The sequence below is a fragment of the Antechinus flavipes genome, chromosome 3 (assembly GCF_016432865.1).
Source record: "Antechinus flavipes isolate AdamAnt ecotype Samford, QLD, Australia chromosome 3, AdamAnt_v2, whole genome shotgun sequence".
In the NCBI taxonomy this organism is placed as follows: domain Eukaryota; kingdom Metazoa; phylum Chordata; class Mammalia; order Dasyuromorphia; family Dasyuridae; genus Antechinus; species Antechinus flavipes.
The window spans coordinates 30,349,558-30,368,870 of NC_067400.1; the positions used below are offsets into that span (position 1 = coordinate 30,349,558).

Sequence of the window (19,313 nt, forward strand, 5' to 3'; positions counted from 1 at the left end):
TAGAACTAATGCCGAAGGTTTTGTAAAGGATAATTTTCCCTGATGCTGCAGAGTCATGTAGCTTGTTGGATGTGGCTCAGCAGTGCTTTTCCCTCTCTGAACAATGTGTAGTCATATCTTGATGGCTAACGTTAGCTTGTAGCAGGGGAATAAATGACACAGGTCAGCTAAATCAGTTGCTACTTGAATTGAAAACATGTATTTGAATCTGGATGGATGTAATTTGTGAATCTTTATTTTGAAAGAAAAAATCAGTTCTGATCCCAAAAAAGTGTTGAAGCAAATTAGGTCTTTTTTTTTTTTTTTAAAGGAAGGAGCTTTTAAAAACTGTTGCATTCAAAGTTAGCTTTTCTTCTGGTTTTATTGTCTTGGTGGGAACCCACAAAGAATCTTCATATTGTGTTCTCAGTTGACCCTTCTAGGATGTTAGACCTGAGACCATCACTTTGCAGACTAATAGAAGTCAACAGCTTTAGCATTAAGTTGTCATCTTTCCTGTTGATCTGGTGAACAGAAAGGACCTGGTACCTAGTAGATGCTTGATAAAGCCTAGTTAACTGGCTGATTGTGGAGGGGAGATAAGGAATATGACTCAGTGTTTTGGTATAAGAGTGAAGATTCAATTGCAGACTTTGGGTAGTGATTCACGGTGAGGACAAACACAAATATATCAGAAAGGCTCACAAAAGGCTGAGGAAAAGCACCAGGAAAGAACAAGCTTTGCTTTGAGCTCATGCCTTATCTCTAAGCTAGTTGAATTGACTGTTGTTCAGTGGTTTTTCAATGGTAGCTCTTCATGACTCCATTTGGGGTTTTGTTTTGTTTTTGTAATTAGCCATTTCCTTCTCCAGCTCATTTTACAGATGAGGAAACTGAGGTAAACAAAGTTAAGTGATTGCCCAGGTTTACAGCTACTTCTTCCTGACTCCAGGCCCAATTCTCTATACATTATGGTGTCACCTAGCTGTCTTTGAAGTGATTCTCATGTTCTTTAAAATGGGAGAAGAGTATATAAGACACGAGTCTGCAAAATAATCTTATGCTATATTTACCACAAGAACATATTAGTTTTCAAGAGAAAAACCTGCCAATAGCTACAAAAGTAACACAGCATTAAATCACAAATTTACTTGATCATGTTCATGGTTATATTTATTCTCTGTTTCCTTACTTGTGGGTACCATACATACCTCTAGAGAAGACCTTTCTAAGGAAAGAGTTCCTAACCTTGGAACTATGAATTTGTTTTACTTTTTAAAATACACCCATACGAATATGTACACATGCCTATACATATATATATATATATATATATATATATATATATATATATATTTTCCCCCCTATGTTTCGGTCTAACTGGTTGCATATCATGTGTTTTATTTTTTACATAAAAACATTCTGCAAAGGGGTCCAACTTCTAAGTCTGAGAACTCCTGGCCTAAAGAAAAATAATATAACATAGTATAATAATTATAGTAGCAAAACAATCTACAATAGTATATGAAATATATAATAAATAACCATATCAAAACAATCTGTAATAGTATGTGTGATATATAATTATAACAAAGCAATCTATATGTAATATATAGTCTTTCTAGTTAAGCAATGTATAATAGAGCAAAGTAACATGTAATAGTATATGTAATATATAAACATAGCAAAGCAATATATAACAGTAGTGTAACATAAGTATTAAAGTAAAACAACATATAATAGTATATATTTATTATAGCAAAACAATATAATAATATGTAAGAACAAAACTGACCAATCACAATACGAGTCATAAGAAATCATAATAGTAAATAAAATAATAATGGTCTCTAAGAAGATTATTTGTGTATTTCTCAAGCACATTTCTTTATATGTGAGAACTACCCCAATCTGCTCTGGGGCCACACCCATGCAAAATAAAGAAAGATTAGTTTCCCTGGAACAGAACAAATTTGGTCTTCTCTCCACTCTCACTCTTCTTATCTACCATTTATATAGCTAGCATCTCCATTGAAGAGAAAGTGGGAAAGGACTCTTCATAAAAATAAGCAAGTGGAGAGCTTGGAAGGTGTTGGCAAACCTTTATAGGGATCAAAGAGAGAGAGAGAGAGAGAGAGAGAGAGAGAGAGAGAGAGAGAGAGAGAGAAAGAGGGAGAAAGAGGGAGAAAGAAGAAGAGAAGAGAAAGAGAGAGAGAAAGAAGAGGAGAGGAGAGGGAGAGAGAGGGAGGGAGGGAAGAAAAGAGAGAAAGAGAGAGAGAGTGTGTGTGTGTCCACATAGATTAATTACCATTTAATTTGCATTCCCCCAACAAAATTTTGGCAAGTGTTATAAATACAATAGAGGGTTTCACATGCAGTTCATATTTGAATGTGACTAGCATGAGCCCCTTCAGAATAGGGTTTTCTATTGTACTTTATTAAATACAACTTATTTGCTTTTGTTTATTAGAGTCCATAGGATTGATACTAATTTTAAACCTAACAGAATTTAAGTTTCTTGAGGGCAAGACTGATTATTTTATGGTTGATGGTGGTGATCTGTGTATCCCCATTATCTGTCACTAAAGCTTTAGACATAGTACATGCTTAAGTGTTATAAGAATAGTCCCGAAAGTCTCAATGCAGTTTTAAACTTTAATTACTTAAAAGTGAATCAAGACTTTTGAATCATCCCATGTTAAAAGTAACAATAATAACTAAAATTTATTGTAGTATATTATGATTTGCAATGTACTTTGCATGTTATTCCCATTTTTCAGTGAGGAAACTAAGGCAGACATAGGTTACACGAGTTGCCCTGGGTCGGTGTAAAAGAAAAAAAAAAATAAACTTGCATCAATAATAGTAACAACTAATATTTAAATAGGTTTACCAAACGTGTTGCTCCTTAGATGTTCACAATAATCTTGTTCAGCTTCCCTGTCTTTATACCTATCCTTCTCTCAATAAAACATTTTAGTTGTTGTTGTTATTCTTTTTGCCTGTAGCTCCAGCCCCCTTCCCTTTTTAATGGGAAACTCCTAAAGCATTTTTGATATTGGAAAAATAATAATAGAAGACAGAGATCATTTAACTTGGCAAGAAGCCTGAGCCTTCTCTGAATCCTGGCCTTGAGGGTCATTTGCCAGGACAGCTGTTTTCCTGGGTAGTCCAGCTCAGATGGACACATATTTCCCCTCGACACGGAAGGTTCCCAGAGAATGGCCTGAACTTCTGCCCGATGTCTCATGTTCTGAATTTCTTTATAAATCAAGATGATCGGTTTCCACCAGAAAGAGAAAGAACTCTTAATATCAGTGTCTTTTCTCCTTTCCCAGGAGAAAATATAAGCACATCCTGAACTCTGTCACATAAGGTAACCCATATCCAGGCATATAGTTATTTTTAAAGATGAGAGGTTTTGGTGGGGTTGGTTTGGCTTGGTTTGAATTTTCTGTTTTTCCTGTAACTCATCACTTTTTCATCTATTTGTGTCTTTTAAGTCTTGAGGCTGAAATGAAATTTGGTTTTGTTTGATTTGAAAATTAGATCAGCCGCTCTCTGTCTCATAAACTTGGGAGAAAATATTTTTCAATCCTAAAATACTCAGGATCTTCTTAGAAAGTGAAAGAGTTGGATGAGCTTGGTGAAATAACCTCCAGCATCTCTGCCTGATAGTATCTTGTGAGCTCAGGTCCAATGGTCTGTCCACCGCATGGTAAATTGGGGCCACTTACTATAACTGTCCTCGGGAGCTTCCTTGCACTTTTAGAAATCTATGAATTTATTGAAGGAATTTTTAAAAGGCATCTTACTGATTATACCCTCAGGCAAATTTGCCAATCCAAGTGGATAATAGCTCATCTATTCTTTAAACCCGGGCTTCTGAAACTTTTTCCATTCATGCCCCCTTTCACCTGAGAAATTTTTACATGACCCCAGGTTTATAGGTGTATAAAATAGGTGTACCAATCCAACATTCACTAACAATAAATCGTAATTTTTGCAATCCCCCCACATTGTTATGATACCCCAGATGGGGTCACAATCCACAATTTAAGAAACTATGCTCTCAACTACCCAAGCATTTTAAAAATATCAGCAGAAATGTTTTGGTTAAGGAAAAACCATTTAGAACTCTAAAAGTATCTTGGCTACCTTACCTGATTTCATTTTAATTTGTTTTTATTTCTTCCCTCCAGGATCAGAATTCAGGCTGTCAATGAAATTGGGGCTGGACCATTTAGTCACTCCATTAAGGCCAAAACGAGGCCATTACCACCTTCCCCTCCCCGGTTAGAGTGCGCGGCAGCAGGCCCACAGAGCCTGAAGCTAAAATGGGGAGATAGCAACTCCAAGGCGCACACGGTTGATGACATGGTGTACACGCTCCAGCTGGAAGATAGAAACAAGAGGTAAGTGTGAGCTCGAGCTGCAGGAATGGTCCAGATGTGTTTACCTGGCTGCAGGGATGGTCCAGATGCTTTTACCTGGCTGCAGAGATGGTCCAGATGTTTTTACCTGGCTGGTAAACAGAGACTGAGAATGGGCTGGTTAATTTCATCATGTATTTTATACAACAGTGGTCCATGAGGATGGTTCAGACTGAAATACCGTGGAGTCACAAATGAGACATGAAACAAATATTTCTAAAATAAAAGCTTTTATTTGTTTTTATTCTTTAACAGAAAGTCTCTTGAGGAAGTGAAAGCAGTGTCTTACAAAGTGCTAAGCATCCTTGGTTTTCAACCCTTCTTTCATTCTCTTGGTTGTTATCTTAGTAATCACCCTCAAGACTTACTCTAGGTTCATGTCTGAGCTTAGTCAATCAAGGTCAGAAGAAATGAAGTTAGGCTTTTAAAAAAAAAATTAAAAGGCCTATAAGAACAAGCCTAAGCAAAAATTGGGCATTTAACTTTTAAATAGCCCAGAGTGCTTCCTAAGTGTGTCACACAATGAAGAATGTTTTTATCTGGTTCTTTTGCAATCTCGCGGCCTTGATGGGGCAGGTTCCATTTGGACCCCCCTTCCCCAAAGCAGTTTATAAACCAGAAACTCTCCCTACCCCACACTCACCATTGTCTTGGGATGAATGAATATTGACAAATATAACAGCTCTCTCCCTATGCTTCTTTTCTCTCTAAGCTTTGTGCCTCGTGGATTTCAATTGGGCATTTTTCTTTTTGGAGAAATCGCAGAGAAATAGAACCATTTTCAGTCAGTAGTGAGAGTCATTAAAGTCGGGGAAAGTGGGCAATTTAACATTTAACTCCACATCCAAAAATATGTGTCCCATTATGCACCCTTCAGTCAGAAAGCAGGCTGGTATCATGCTTTATTATCAGTTCTCTAGAATCGTAGATTTCTGAAGTTTTTCAAATCTGCTCATTTCTACACTGTCGTAATAGTGGGGGCAGGAACCAGGTTTCATGTAGTTTGTCTCCTTGACATTGAAGACAGGGCTTTTTAGCCACCTGATACATTTTTTGTTGGTATTAAAATTTTAAATTCTTTAACATATATTAGATTACCTGCTGTCTAAGAAAGAGGAAGAGGAAGAAGAGGGAGAAAAAAAATTGGAACACAAGGTTTTGCAAGGGTGAATGTTGGAAAACTATCTGTGCATATATTTTGAAAATAAAAAGCTTTAAAAAAAGATTTAAGTGCATTCAGTTACAAGACCCCATATGGGGTCATGCCCCACAATTTAAGATGCTGGGGTATTAAAGCAATATATTTGTTCCATGACAGCAAACTGTGGTCCCACCACTTTCTGAGATAAATTGGAGTCCTTTGACGAGAATAAAGATTAATCCCATTGCAAGAAAGAGAGACCTGGAACTGAATAGAGAATCACTATTAATCAATCAACAAGCATTTATTATATGCCTACTGTGTGCTGACACTGTTAGGTATTAAGATTAACCAAAGATGAAATATTCTCTGCCCTCAAGGAATTTATATTCTGTGTGTGTATGTCTATCTGTCCTTGTAAAGACCAAAATATTTATAACATAATTAGATACCAATAATACATGCATCTTCCTGCCTTTGAATCAGATTGGAAGATTGGCTTCTGCTACTGGAGAGAGCTGGGGGAGGAAAGAGAAATGAAGGCAAACACATTAAACCCATTAATTAGAAAACAGAACAGAAATCTTTTTCCTGGCTCTGGGTTCTAGAATGCCCACAGAGAGGTGTCCAAAAAATTTGGCTCACGCCATCCCCACAGATAATTGGCTTAAACACTGTCTCCTTCTTTTCCTCTTTATCCTTACCATCCTCTACAGGATACCTCGAGACCAAAGAATACTGTCCTAAGACAGTAGTGTTACTATCTTATTTAATCCAACACAAAACTGGGAAGTTTCTCAGCATGTACAAATGCATATCCATTTGTACATATACATTATCTTCATGGCTTAAGATATTTTTCATATTTTTCCCATATGTCTTATATTTAGTTTTTACATGTCTAAAACAAGTTATAATCCTTGCCCAGACAACCTCTTAGAAGCCTCCAAGGGTTTTGGACGGGGCCCAAGAATAGATCCAAATAGCAGGTTTGACCTTCAGGGCAACCACTGAGGCACTGCAAAATAAGTCTTTCTCAAAATTAATAAAATCCCATGGATTTTCCTGAGTTATTTTCAGTTCTACTGTTCCTCATAACTTGCCTAAGAAAATATGAAAGAATCTCATGGTCAAAATGTACTCCCCACAAATAAAAACCAAGACTGTCTCCCTCATAAACCAATTACAAAGCAAAATTTTAAGGGAAATTTAAAAAAAAAAGTTTTAACATGAGGAATACACTTTTTATAGTATTACGAACTGAGATCCAAATTTGTTTTTTTGAAAATTGTATTTGTAGATAATCTTAGAATGTTATTAAAGTGATGGGAATGTCTAATATAATAAATTCTCATACTATATATAGAATAAGTTCCATTTAATTTGGTAGGATGAGAACTTAGCCAGACTAGTTAGTTGGCAAATGATCTTTCCTAGTATTCTGAAGTTAAAAGAACAAATAATCTCACCAGTTTGGGACTAGAAGCCCATCAAATCCCAATCTTTTAGGATGTTTGCTCATTTACAAAAGAAAAGAGTCATTTGAGTAAATTAAATGATAATGTATTCATGTGACCCCTCAACCTTTTCCCTTTTCTTCCCTCTCCATTTCTTTTCCTCCTTCTCCCTCCCTTTCCTTTTCTCCCCCTGCCTTTCTGTCCTTTCTTTTTACAAAAATGGGAAAAGAGGCATTTCTGTCAGTTTTAAAGGAATCAAGTGTTGACGCTTGGTTCTTTGCCAAAAGCAAACCAACTCTCCTCAGATTTCTGAAATTCCCAAATGAAATCTTCCTGTTCGATGGATTCCTAACCTACTAGAGAAGAAAAATGGCAAAGCACTCCATTTCCTTTGCCAAGAGAACCCCAAACAGTCACTAAGTGTCAGATATGACTGAAAAATCCACTGGGATCCAGAGAAGGATCTCCTGAGCACTGCAGCAGTGCTGTCAAAGCATCCCTCCATCCTACAAGATCTCATTAAATTCTCTCAGGTTGTCACAAGAAGCAAAAGGAAACGGTGAAAATTAGGCAAAAACCTCTTGGCTGAGATTATTGCTTTTCTGGTACAACAGATTAGAAATAGAATAAAGCTGTATTTCTAGTAACCCATCCTCTGAGACAGAGGAGGAGGGAGCTTCGTTGCTGGTCATCTCTTCAGAAAGATGGAATGGCCCACTGTACTTAGTTACCATTACCAAGAGAGGACATCAATTCTCAGAAATGGGGTACACCCTTAATGTTTAGTTGTCAAATAAAATTCATAAAAAGCATTTAATATGTACATCATTAATACTATTACATAATCCCCATTCTCTGAAAATGATCTAGCCACCAAACCTAGGAACTAACTACCTATGGAGATGGATGAAGCTACCATATTAAAATGGGCTGGTCACCAGCATTACAAGTCACTACCACTATCCAGCCCCTAGTCCTTTTCCCTGGAGGAAGGACAGAAATGGCTCATATCAGGGATACAGGGAACAAAGCAAGTATGGGCCACCATGATGGTAGAACCAATCTAAGCCTTGGCAGCTGTAGATGGCTTGGGAATTTTTATTATTATTATTATTAAATTCCCATCTATCCACATCTCACTGAGTCAGCCCAAAGAATAGGGTGTTCCTTCTTTAATGATATGATCTGTCATTTAATTAAGAATGCCATTTGAAGGCAGATTTTCTTTAGAATAATGCAGTGTTCTTTTTCACTGGCTTTAGCTGATGAGGTGGTATGTTCTCTACTTTATAATTAGACAGCTCTTTTTTATAGTAGAAAACATCTTCAAAAGATGGGAAAGGGGGAAAAAGGGCGGGGGGGTTCCTTTTTGAAAATCAGGCTATTAAACCACTAGCTGAGTCCAGAAATTTGAGGGACTGTAATTCTTTATTCCCCACAGCAACTAATTGATCTTTTGGGCAATGACCCTAAAGACTCAGGAATTAAGAGTTTTGCCAACAGCATCAGACAGTCTTTTGGGTTTGTTTTTTAAGAGCGCAGATAGCTCCCAGACATGAAGCATCTAGACAATTATCAGAAAGATATTTTAGAAGGTATATAGGACAGAGACAGGGAAGAGATTGGGCTGGTAGTATTTTTGTCTTTCTGGGAGACCTGGGTTCAAATACTCCTCTGCTATTTATTACATGTGTAATTCATTACATGTATAAGTCATTGTGTTTCCTGGGCTTTAGTGTGCTTGTCTGCAAAATGGGGAATAATAATATCTCATTCATAAAGTAGTTGTGGGGCTCAAATGCAATAATGTATATAAAGCACTCTACAACTTTGAATTTGACTTTGATGGTTAACACTTTTGAACATATTCTTAAAGGTACAGTGAGCAAACATTTGTAAAAGGCTAGGTGGTGCAAGGGCAGCTAGGTGGTGTAAGGGCAGCTAGGTGGTGCAGTGGATAGAGCACCAGCCCTGAAGTCAAGAGTACCTGAGTTCAAGTCTGGTCTCAGACACTTAGCACTTCCTAGCTGTGTGACACTGGGCAAGTCACTTAACCCCAATTGCCTCAGCAAAAAAAAAAAAAAAAATGCTCTTATAGAGCATCCGTTAGGATGACTTCAACAATTATAGATTACGCCATATTGTTACCTTAATTTCAAAAGTGTAGATGTAGAGGAGGGGGCAGAGATATAACTAAAAGGCATTTTATCTGGAAAAAAAAAAAGAAAGAAAACGAAAAAGATATGGGATTTTTAGTGGACTGACGACTCAAATATGAACCAGTCAGAGACCAAAGCAACCAAGAACACTGGTCTGTAGTTATATAAGAAGAGGGTCCAGGACTAGGAAGAGTAGTTAGGGTAGTGGTGGTGATGATGATGATAAATCCTGCAAATACATTTATATAATACTTACTATGTGCCAAGCACTAAACCCTATCTCATCTGATCCTAGCCACAGTGCTAGGTGCTATTATTATTATGCCCACTTTACATGATGAGGAAACTGAGGCAGACCAGGATTGCATGACTTGTCCAGTCACACAGCTAGTAAGTGTGTAAGACCAGATTTGAATTCAGATCTTCCTGACTGTAGCCCCAAAGCTTTAATCCACTCTGTCACCTAGTTGCTAACTTGGCCACAGTTTGCTTGGGCCAGTCCACATCTGAAGTGTTATATTCTAGATTTGTTTATCAAAAATGACACAGAAAAACCGGTGAGCATTTAGTGAAGGGCGATAGGCTGTTTGAGGCATTAACATTCAAAACAAATAGGAATTGAGTGACGGAACATGGGAAAGATGTAGGCAGAGTAGGACAGTTGCCATTCAGCATTTGCTGAGATTGGCACGGGGTGAGCATTGCTATGTTTGGCCATTGTAGTGATCTGGAGAGATTGTGGAGAGGCAGACATCAGCTCCAGAAAAACATCTGAAAAATGAAGTTCACGTAAAATCTGGCAGATCGCACCTGGAACATATTCTGTAGCAGGCATTCTACTAGTTCCCATGTGATCTGGATTCATTTGCCTAGTTCCTTCCACCTTTTTATGAATCAGAGCTTTGAGGTTGGGAGAATCTTAAATGTCACCTAGCCCTTCCATTTAGAGGAGGATGCAGAAAGATGAAATGACTGTGGTCAAAGGTCATCGTTATGGCAACAGAATTTGAACTTGCATCATTGGGTACAGATCTGGCACTCTTTTCTTTTACATTAGAGTTGAGTGGTAAGAATCAGCTGAGTGTGCAGATACAAATCTGTGTGTGTCTGTATGTGTGTCTCTCTTTTCTCTCTCTGTCTCTGTCTTTCTATCTCTTCCCTTCCCCCCTTCCCTCTCTCTCTCTTTCATTCTGTCTGTGTGTATGTGTCTTGCTCTCATTCTCCCCCTCTCAATGAAGAATAATGTTGACAGCCATGTCCTTAAGATACAAAGCTTAGCCATGACCCAGAATCTGCATTTAAGTTTACAGGATGTTTGCAATGTTAAGTTTGGCAGGAGAGGGATTTATTGAATTATCCTCAGCAGATAGGGGAGCATCGGGTCTAAACCACTTTAATTCCTGGGTGTACAATAAGAACCCACAGTAAAAAGCGAGATGAATATTTTCATAATTCATGCTGGGGTCTGAAGGCCCATCAACTCAGCTTAACATCTGTAAATCGTGGTTACTATCCTGCCTATCTGCAGGGAGGGTGTGTTTACCTCCTTGCACTGAAATGTTTGTCCACACTAACAGAATTTGAGTTGTTGCTGATTTGGGGCTGACCTTGATGAGCCCATGTTCCCTGATAATTGCATCTCACGCAGGGGCCAGAGCAGCTTTGGTTCCAGGAATGCATTTAGAGTTAATCTGTGCTGTTCAGGCTGAGTCAGACAGTCTACATCCAAAAAAAAAAAAAAGACACTGTCAAATTTGGGGATACAAGTAGGGGGGAGAATGAATAGAGGCACAGGATCCATGTTTGCTCTCCATTAATTCTGAGCCAAGATTTCTAATATTTTTCTTGGGTCAACCAAGTTATCTGGAGGGGAAAGAGAGAGGAGAGAACAGGGTTGGGAGGGAGTGAGGAGGAAGAAGGGAGGAAGGAGAGAGAAAGCGCAGGGGTGTATGTATATGTGTGTGTGAGTGATGTACGCATAATTCCACTGTGAATATGTGGGAAGATGTATATACATAATTAAGTTCTTGGGACTTGGAGCTAGTTGGTACCTTAGAGGTGCCCAGAACAGCTACTAAGTGATTTGCCTAAAGTTGACAAGTGGCAAGATGGCAGAGCACCCTTTTGAACATGTTAGTTGGGGCCATAATTTTGGAAAGCATTTTCTGTAATTTTTGTCCTTGTTTCCCCAGTGCCTTGCACAGCATAGAATCCTTAGTAGTCACTTCATAATATTCTTCGTCATTGTGTATTTCATATGATGAACTGCCAAAAACTTTCTTGAATAAGTGGTATGAATAAAATATTTTCTGATACTATAATTCCTAGAATATCAAAATGATCATATTGTTTGGGGCAATCTCATATAATAGAGGGAAAGAATGCATGTCCAAAGACCTGGAGTTGAAGTTTCTAGGCTCTGCCATTTTTTTCTAGCAGTCTAATTTCTTCACATATAAAACATAAATAATTATAATTTTTGCATCCTCTGCATATGCACAGAGTTGTAAGCATTAATGAAAACAGTTTATAGCCATAAGTGTGATTTATTTCACGTTTAAATTAAAGTTAATTTACTATTAATTATTAATAATTAAATAAGAAGACTCTATTTTTGAAAGGTAGTCCCAGAATCAACAACGTGGGGTCCTCAAAGATTAAGTGATTTGTCTGAGATCACATATTAAGATCAGAAATAAGATCTGAATTCTGATGCTCTGATTCCCAAGCCCCAGTGTTCTTTCCATTGACATTTCTTATGTGCTAAGCACTAGACATATAAAAACAAAAGTGACAGTTCCCATCCACAAGGAGCTTACATTCCACTCAAGGAGACAAGTTTTACAAACACAAGTATTTACAAAATGTATACAAAGAAAAGACAACTAAATTTGGGGAAGGAAAATCCTAGCAACCCCAGAGGGTTAAGTGGGATTCTTCTGGAGACACTCAGGTACCAATCAGAATTACAGGATTGGAACCCAGGCTCTGAACCAATTTAGCATTAACTAAAGCTCACTTAGATACTTATTCTCCTGCCTCAGTCCCTTCTCTCTCCAGTCACTCCTTTCTACACTCATCTATCAAAGTGATCTTCCTAAGACACTGACCACATCTGACTCTGTCACTCTTGCCCCACTGTGCCACTCTTCCAACTCTACTGGTTCTCTTTCAATATTGGGGCCAAAATAAAACCCTCTTGGTATTCAAAACCATAATCTTACCCTTTCCTTTCTAGTCTCACACCTTGTTTTTTAAACTTAATAAGCTAATTTTCAATATTCATCTTTGCATGATTTTGAGCTCCAAATTTTTGTCCTTCCCAACTCCTACTCTTTGATATCCCCTTGATATTCCAGGAACAAAGCCGTCCATCTCTTGGCTCCAGATGTTTTCTCCGGCCATCTCCCACGTGTGGATGTGTGGACCTCCTAAAACTCCACCCCCTTCTCTGGCTTCCTTCACATCCCACCTTTTGTAAGAAGCCTTTGCTAAATCCCTTTAATGCCAGTATCTTTCCTCTATTGATTACCTCTCATTTAACCTGTCTATATCTTGTATGCACACAGATACTTTCATATTGTCTCCTCCGCTAACTAGACAATGTGTTCCTTAGGAGCAGAAACGAGTCTGAGGGTTTTATTTTTGGTTTTTGACCTTTTTTTTTTTCTGATCTCCTGCACAGGGCTTGGCATATAATAGACACTTCAATATGTTTGTAGATTTTGAACAATTTATATAACCTCATTGAAACTTTATTAACAAAATGAGGGTTTGTATTAGATGACCTCTGGGGTCTCTTCTAGCCCCAGATCATGATACCAGGATTCTGGGATAGCAACAGTTAAAATCTGAAGCCTGATTCCTTGCTCCAAATTTTTCTTCTTTCACATTGTAGCTTTATGATCATGGGGAAATCCACTAAACTCTGAACCTCAATTACTGTATCTGTAAAATGGAGATAGCAGCAGCACCTACCTCACACTGTTGTTGTTAGATAATGTATATCCAGTGCTCAAAGCTGTCTGTGTATTAGCTATGATGATCCCCTGAGAATTGGAAAATCCATTTCTTGTGATTATGATGGAATACTTGTCATGCTATAAGAAATGAGAGCAGGATGCTCTAGAAAGAATCTGGAAACACAGAAGCTGATACAAAGTTAAATGTACTGTGTACAAAATAACAATATTGTAAGATGATCTAGTAGTATGATGTAAGCTGTAATGATCTAGCTATTTTAGAGAATTCTGAAGAACTTAAGATGAAAAATGCTATCCCCAGAAAAAGAACAAAAAAAGTGGTGTATGAATACAGATTGAGGAACATTTTAAAAATTTTATTTTTCTTGAAGTTTTTTTTGTAATCTTTTCATTTATAACATGACTATTATGGAAATGGTTTGCATGACTACATATGTATAACCTATGTCAAATTGTTTGCTTGATCAGTGAGGGTATATGGGGAGGGATGAAGGCAGAGAATTTGGAACTCAAACTTTTTTTTTCTTAGTATATTTATTTTTAATATATATTTCTTTATGACTCATATTGGGAGGGAAAAATCAGAACAAAGGGAAAAACATAGGAGAGATTAAAAAAAAAAAAAGAAGTGAAGATAGCATGTGTTGATTTACATTCAGTCTCCTTGGTTCTTTTTCTGTATGCGGATGGCATTTTCTGTCCAAAATCCATTGGGATTGCCTTGAATCACTAATCCACTGAGAAGAACCAAGTTTTTTATAATTGATCATTGCACATTCTTGCTATTATTATGTGCAATGTGTTCCTGGTTCTACTTGTTTTGTTCAACATCAGTTCATGTGAATCTTTCCAGGTCTTTCTAGAATCAGCTTATTCATCATTTTTTATATAACATTCCATTACCTTCAAGTTACTATAACTTGTTCAGTCATTTCCCAATTGATGGGCATCCACTTCTTTTCTAATTCTTTGTTACCACAAAAAGAGCTGCTACAAACATTTTTACACATGTGGGCCCTTTCCCTTCTTTTATGATTTCCCTGGGATACAGACCCAAGAATATGGGGCCCAAAGAGAAATCAGCACTCCCTACCCTGCCTACCAAGTAGTGAGTGGCAGAGATAGCACTTGAACCCAGATCTTCTAGAGCAGTCATTTTAATCTGGCTTCTGTGAATTAAAAAAAAAAAGAAACAAACAAACTTTGATAACTATAATTCAATATAGTTGGTTTCTTTTGGCATGCGCTATATTTTATTTTTAAGCATTTAAAAAAAAAAAAAAACATTCTATTTAATCAGACAGCCAAAGGGATCCATAGCACAAGAAATTTTAAGCCATGTTCTAGATTTCCCAAGAAAGATTCCCTTTATTCAACTCTATGTATTACATAATTGTTGATTTAAGTGTTGTTTTCCCATTTGGAAGTGTGTTTTTGGAGAAAGTACCAGTTTTCCAATTCTTCATACCCCTGGGTTTGTGCCATCCTAAGTACTAAATAAATAATTGACTGATGTGTGAAACGAAGGGTCTCCTTTAGAGTTTTTCTTTTTTTTTTTTTTTGAAAGATAAATAAGCCTACTTAAAAAAAAAAAAAGTCAGGTCAGCTAGGTGGCTCAATGGATATAGCCCCAGCTCTGAAGCCACAAAGACCTGAGTTCAAATCTGCACTTCCTACCTGTGTGATCCTGGGCAAGTTGCTTAAAGTTGCTTAACCCTTACTGCCTTAGCAAAATATATATATATATATATATATATATATATATATATGTGTGTGTGTGTGTGTGTGTGTGTGTGTGTGTGTGTGTGTAGGAAGTCCTAGGATCTTTAAAAATATAGTCATAATATGCTGTGTAACCCTGTACAAATCACTTAATCCAAATTGCCTCAGCAAAAAAAAACAAACCTAATCTCTCTCTCTCTCTCTCTCTCTCTCTCTCTTTCTTTCTTTTCCCCTCCTCCCCCATTTTTTTTTATCTCCCATTTCACACTAACATTCTATTAGCTACAGATTTCAGTGTTGTTATTCTTTGTATTTTCAATAAGAAAAAAAAAAAAGTCTGGAAAATTAACCTTGGTACAGAAAAACCATTAGCAGCCTATTCAGGCCTCAGCTGAAAAATCTAAACCCAGATATTAAGACTTAGATATATAATGAACCCCTCTTTCCTTGCTCTAAATTATCATTGGCCCAGCAGGCACAATTTGCACTCTTGGATTCAATCAGTGACATAGTAGGCAGAGCAGGGAGTGCCCCTCTCTGCCTCAGGTATCTCCAAACGATTCCATCTGCTCCCATCCGCTCTTACAAGGGATGCTGGAACTCCATGTTCCTTAGCTGGGCACATTCTCCCTTCCCGAGGCCCCACCTCAGAGCCAGGAGTAAGTCACTGGCAAAATACTCCCAGAAAACAAAGCACAAATCCTCTGTACCACACATTCTACAAAATTGTCCCAAGGACTGAAACCTGAGAGAAATTGAAAATTGAGCTAAAAACAAGCAAATTAAGCCTTATTATCTTATTAACAGCCGTGGATTCACAACAGTATCAAACATGTTTTTGAAAAAGATGAGGAGGTTGGACCTTGTTTCTAGGAACTAATGTGGATGAGCTGCCTGTAGTCCCTACTCGAAGCAAAAATTGTCCCATCACAAATCACAGGAAAGCAGTGAACAGAGAAAGTAATAAGCACTCCTGGTCCTTTGTTCTTTTTTTCTAAGCCATCTGCTTTTCTTTTTTGAAATTAACCCATTTAGAAGATAAAAGTCTCACTTAACAAACCTAAGGCAGTTGCAAAGAAGTTAAACAGACTTGCATGAGCCCCCTCAGAAATTCATTAAATTATAAAGTCAGAAACACACATAAACATTTCCTCTTTCAGATGAGAGCTTAGCATAGTACAGTGGGGGAAAACATTAGAGTTCGAGACAGTGAGCATTTATGAGATGCCTTTTTATGTCAGTAGTCTTTTATTAGGCACCATCTGGGTGCCAGACATTGTTAAATTCTGGGAATACAGAGGAGGGCAGAAGATGGCCCCTGCTCTCAGTTCACTCATAGGGTCTTAGGAGAAACTACATGCAAACAACTACATGTAGTATATAAGTAGAATAAAGTGGAATTAGTCAATACTGGAAAGTTCACTCATAGGGTCTTAGGAGAAACTACATGCAAACAACTACATGTAGTATATAAGTAGAATAAAGTGGAATTAGTCAATACTGGAAAAGCACTACCTAGTATTAAAGGGGGATTACGAAGGTAGAGTTCTAGCTAGTTCTTATAGGAAATCAGGAGGTAGAACTGAAGAGGGAGAGCATTTTAGGCATAGGGGAGAAGCAGGGAAAACTCAGGGAGTGTTTTGTATAGAGAACAGCGTGGAGGCCAATTACACTGAATCACAGGGTTCATGGGAGGTTGAAGATGTAAAAAGATTGAAGGGGGAAAGGGCACAGATTATGAAGGGCTTTGAATGTCATACAAAAGGCTTCATTTTTGATGCTCCAGGAGCTGAGAAGGAAGCCACTGAATTTTTTTGAGTAGAAGGTGACATGGTCAGACGTGCACTATAGGAAGGTAATTTTGGCAACTGAAAGGAGAAATGGGTTAGAGTGAGAAGATGCTTGAGGCAGGGAGGTGAACCAGATGCAGCAGTCCGGATGTGAGATGATGAGAGCCCATACCAGGGTGCTGTCCATGGTAAAGAAGAGAAGAGGACCTGTATGAGAGATGTTACAAAAGCAAAATTGACAAGATTTGGCAACAGCTTGAATGGTGGGGAGGAAAGAGGGAGGCAGTGAGACAGAAAGTGAAAAGTCTAAGCTAATAGCTGGGTTTTGAGCCTGGCTGACCAGGAGCATGGTGGTCCCCTCATGAAAATTAGAGATCTTCAGAATCAGGAAGGAAAAGGAAACAGAACAGATTCAGTTTGGAATATACTGCTTAAGACATTGATGGAGTATCTAGTTGAATAGTCTGGAGGTTAGGAAAGAGGTCATGTTTAAATAAATAGATCTTAGAATGATCATTGGATCTGTTGGAGTTGATGAGGTCACCAGTTGAAACAGATTGGAGGAGGAAGACAGGAGGCTCCAGGGCCAAACCCCTGGCCGTAATCTAGTTCTTTACCTCAAGAAGGGCCTTGATGTAACTTTCTTATCAGTATCTTCACAGTTTCTGGCTGATTGCTTGGCCAAGGAAACAAGTTACTCTTCTCTAGGAGTTATGAAGGGAGCTGAGTGACAGCTCCCTATGACCCCAACAGCAGAGACCCACTGAGTCTGCTTGGCCATTCCTGGCTTGGCCTCCTGCTTGAGGAAATTTCCTAGAGTGTCCAGGCCTGGTATAATGAGCATCCTCTCTGCCCCGGCCAGATCACCTGAAGAGTACTGTGAGCCCCACAGTGTAAGAAGGATACTCCAAAGAGTATCTACAATAATGAAGGGCAAAATGATCATATCATTTGGAGACCAGGCAATAGAACTGTACAAATAAAGACTCCATGTTTAGAACATGGCAGCTCTTCCAAATTTGAAGATCTCTCTCATGGTAGAAGGAACAGACTTGTTCTTCCCAAAGGACAAAGGCAGTGGGTTCAGGTTGCTAAGAATCAAGTCTCGGCTAATTTATAGTGATGGGGGAAGCTCCCTTATACTTAGATCTCTCCAGAAGTGGATTGAACTACCTCAGTTTCTTCACCTGTAAAATGTTATTAATAGTATCTGAACTATCTACTTCATGGAAAATTTCAGGACATTGAGAATGCCATGCTAACATTTTAAACTTTAAATACATATAGAGATCCTAAGATCTCTATTAGATATAAAATTAGAAAGACTTTTAAAGCTCTTCTAATCCAGCCTCCTGCTTTTGGAAATGAAAAAACTCAGGCCATGAGGAAGTAAATGGTCTTACAATGTAATTTAGAAGGAGGCAGTAAGCATCAGAGGTGAGATACGAACCCAGAGCCAGAGCCAATGCTGTTTCCCCTGTACTCTGCTGCCTCTTTATTGACTGTAACCTCAGGTCCTAAAGGAGAGTGATCTTTCTGAGATAATTCAAAACAAAACAGCTCCAATCCTAAACTGGTATTTTGGCCACCTAGACTGTGCCTCCATCTATTCTGGGTTCCTGCTCCAAGCTTCCACCCTTTGACTGACATTCATAACTTGACCCTGTGACTTGTAATCAATATGTCCTTTTCAGGCTTCCTAATGGGAAACTAGAGGCCACCTAAATGATTGTGTTTATTTATAAATTTAAAGCAAAGTGGGTTTTTATGGAAATTGAATTATTGGATCGATGGGTTTAATCTTTCCCAGAGCTCTTAAAGCTACAGGGAATATTAACCCAAGGGGAAACTCCCTTCTAGTTTGCCATAAACATTGGCCATAAAAAGGAGAAGCCTAATCTTTCTTGCTTCTGCCTGTCGGCGATGTGAAAAAGAATTGGAAGGTTATGCTCGAAGAAGGACACTTTGGGGTGAAATAGTTTAATCTGTCATTGTATTTTTGGGGAAGGGAGATCCAGAGGTTACACATGGGCTAATTTTTTTTAACAGAAGTAGCCAAAAAATGAATCAGATAAGGAATGGATGATATTCTTGTCTAAATCTCCATTTTCATCATGCCCAAGGTTATTTCTTTTCAATCTTTCTTATTTCTTTGCTCTCAGACCCAATCTCTTTCTGTATCTCTGTCAATGTCCAGTGTTCAACAATATACAATCTTAATGAATGACTTGTCCAGGAGCACACAGCTCTTAAGTTTCAGAGGTTATGTATTTCCCCAGAAAACTCTTAATTGAGCCAGCTCTCTTCCCTCTGGGTTAGAGGTGTCAAATGAGCACAGCCAGAACCAGATTAAAATATAATTGGGAACTATTCAACAAAATAAGTAAAAATGCAATAAAAAATAAATATCGCATTTTAAACTTAAGTTAATATGCCACCTGCAGGGATCCTTATGTACCAATTTCTGGGTCCCATTTCTAATTCAGTTTGACCCTGTCAGTCTAGGGCATGCTGCCATCTTTGTTAACATGTCCTTAGATGCCTTCCCACTATCATGTCCATCTTCTTTATACTCTTATTCCAAGCTTTATTTTTTTGTATTTCCCCAAAAATATACAGCTCCAGGCCAGCACACAGCAAGAGCTTACG

General features: G+C 38.1%; 1 protein-coding gene across 2 annotated transcripts in view; it reads left to right on the top strand.

Annotated features, from left to right (window-relative positions):
- Window positions 1-19,313, top strand: part of FNDC3B (fibronectin type III domain containing 3B) — a 366,338-nt gene that overhangs the window by 321,662 nt on the left and 25,363 nt on the right. For both annotated transcript variants that reach the window (XM_051983177.1, XM_051983178.1), the window contains exon 23: window positions 4,182-4,394. In XM_051983177.1, coding sequence (XP_051839137.1) covers window positions 4,182-4,394 — 213 coding nt within the window. The remainder of the gene's footprint in view (window positions 1-4,181; window positions 4,395-19,313) is intronic.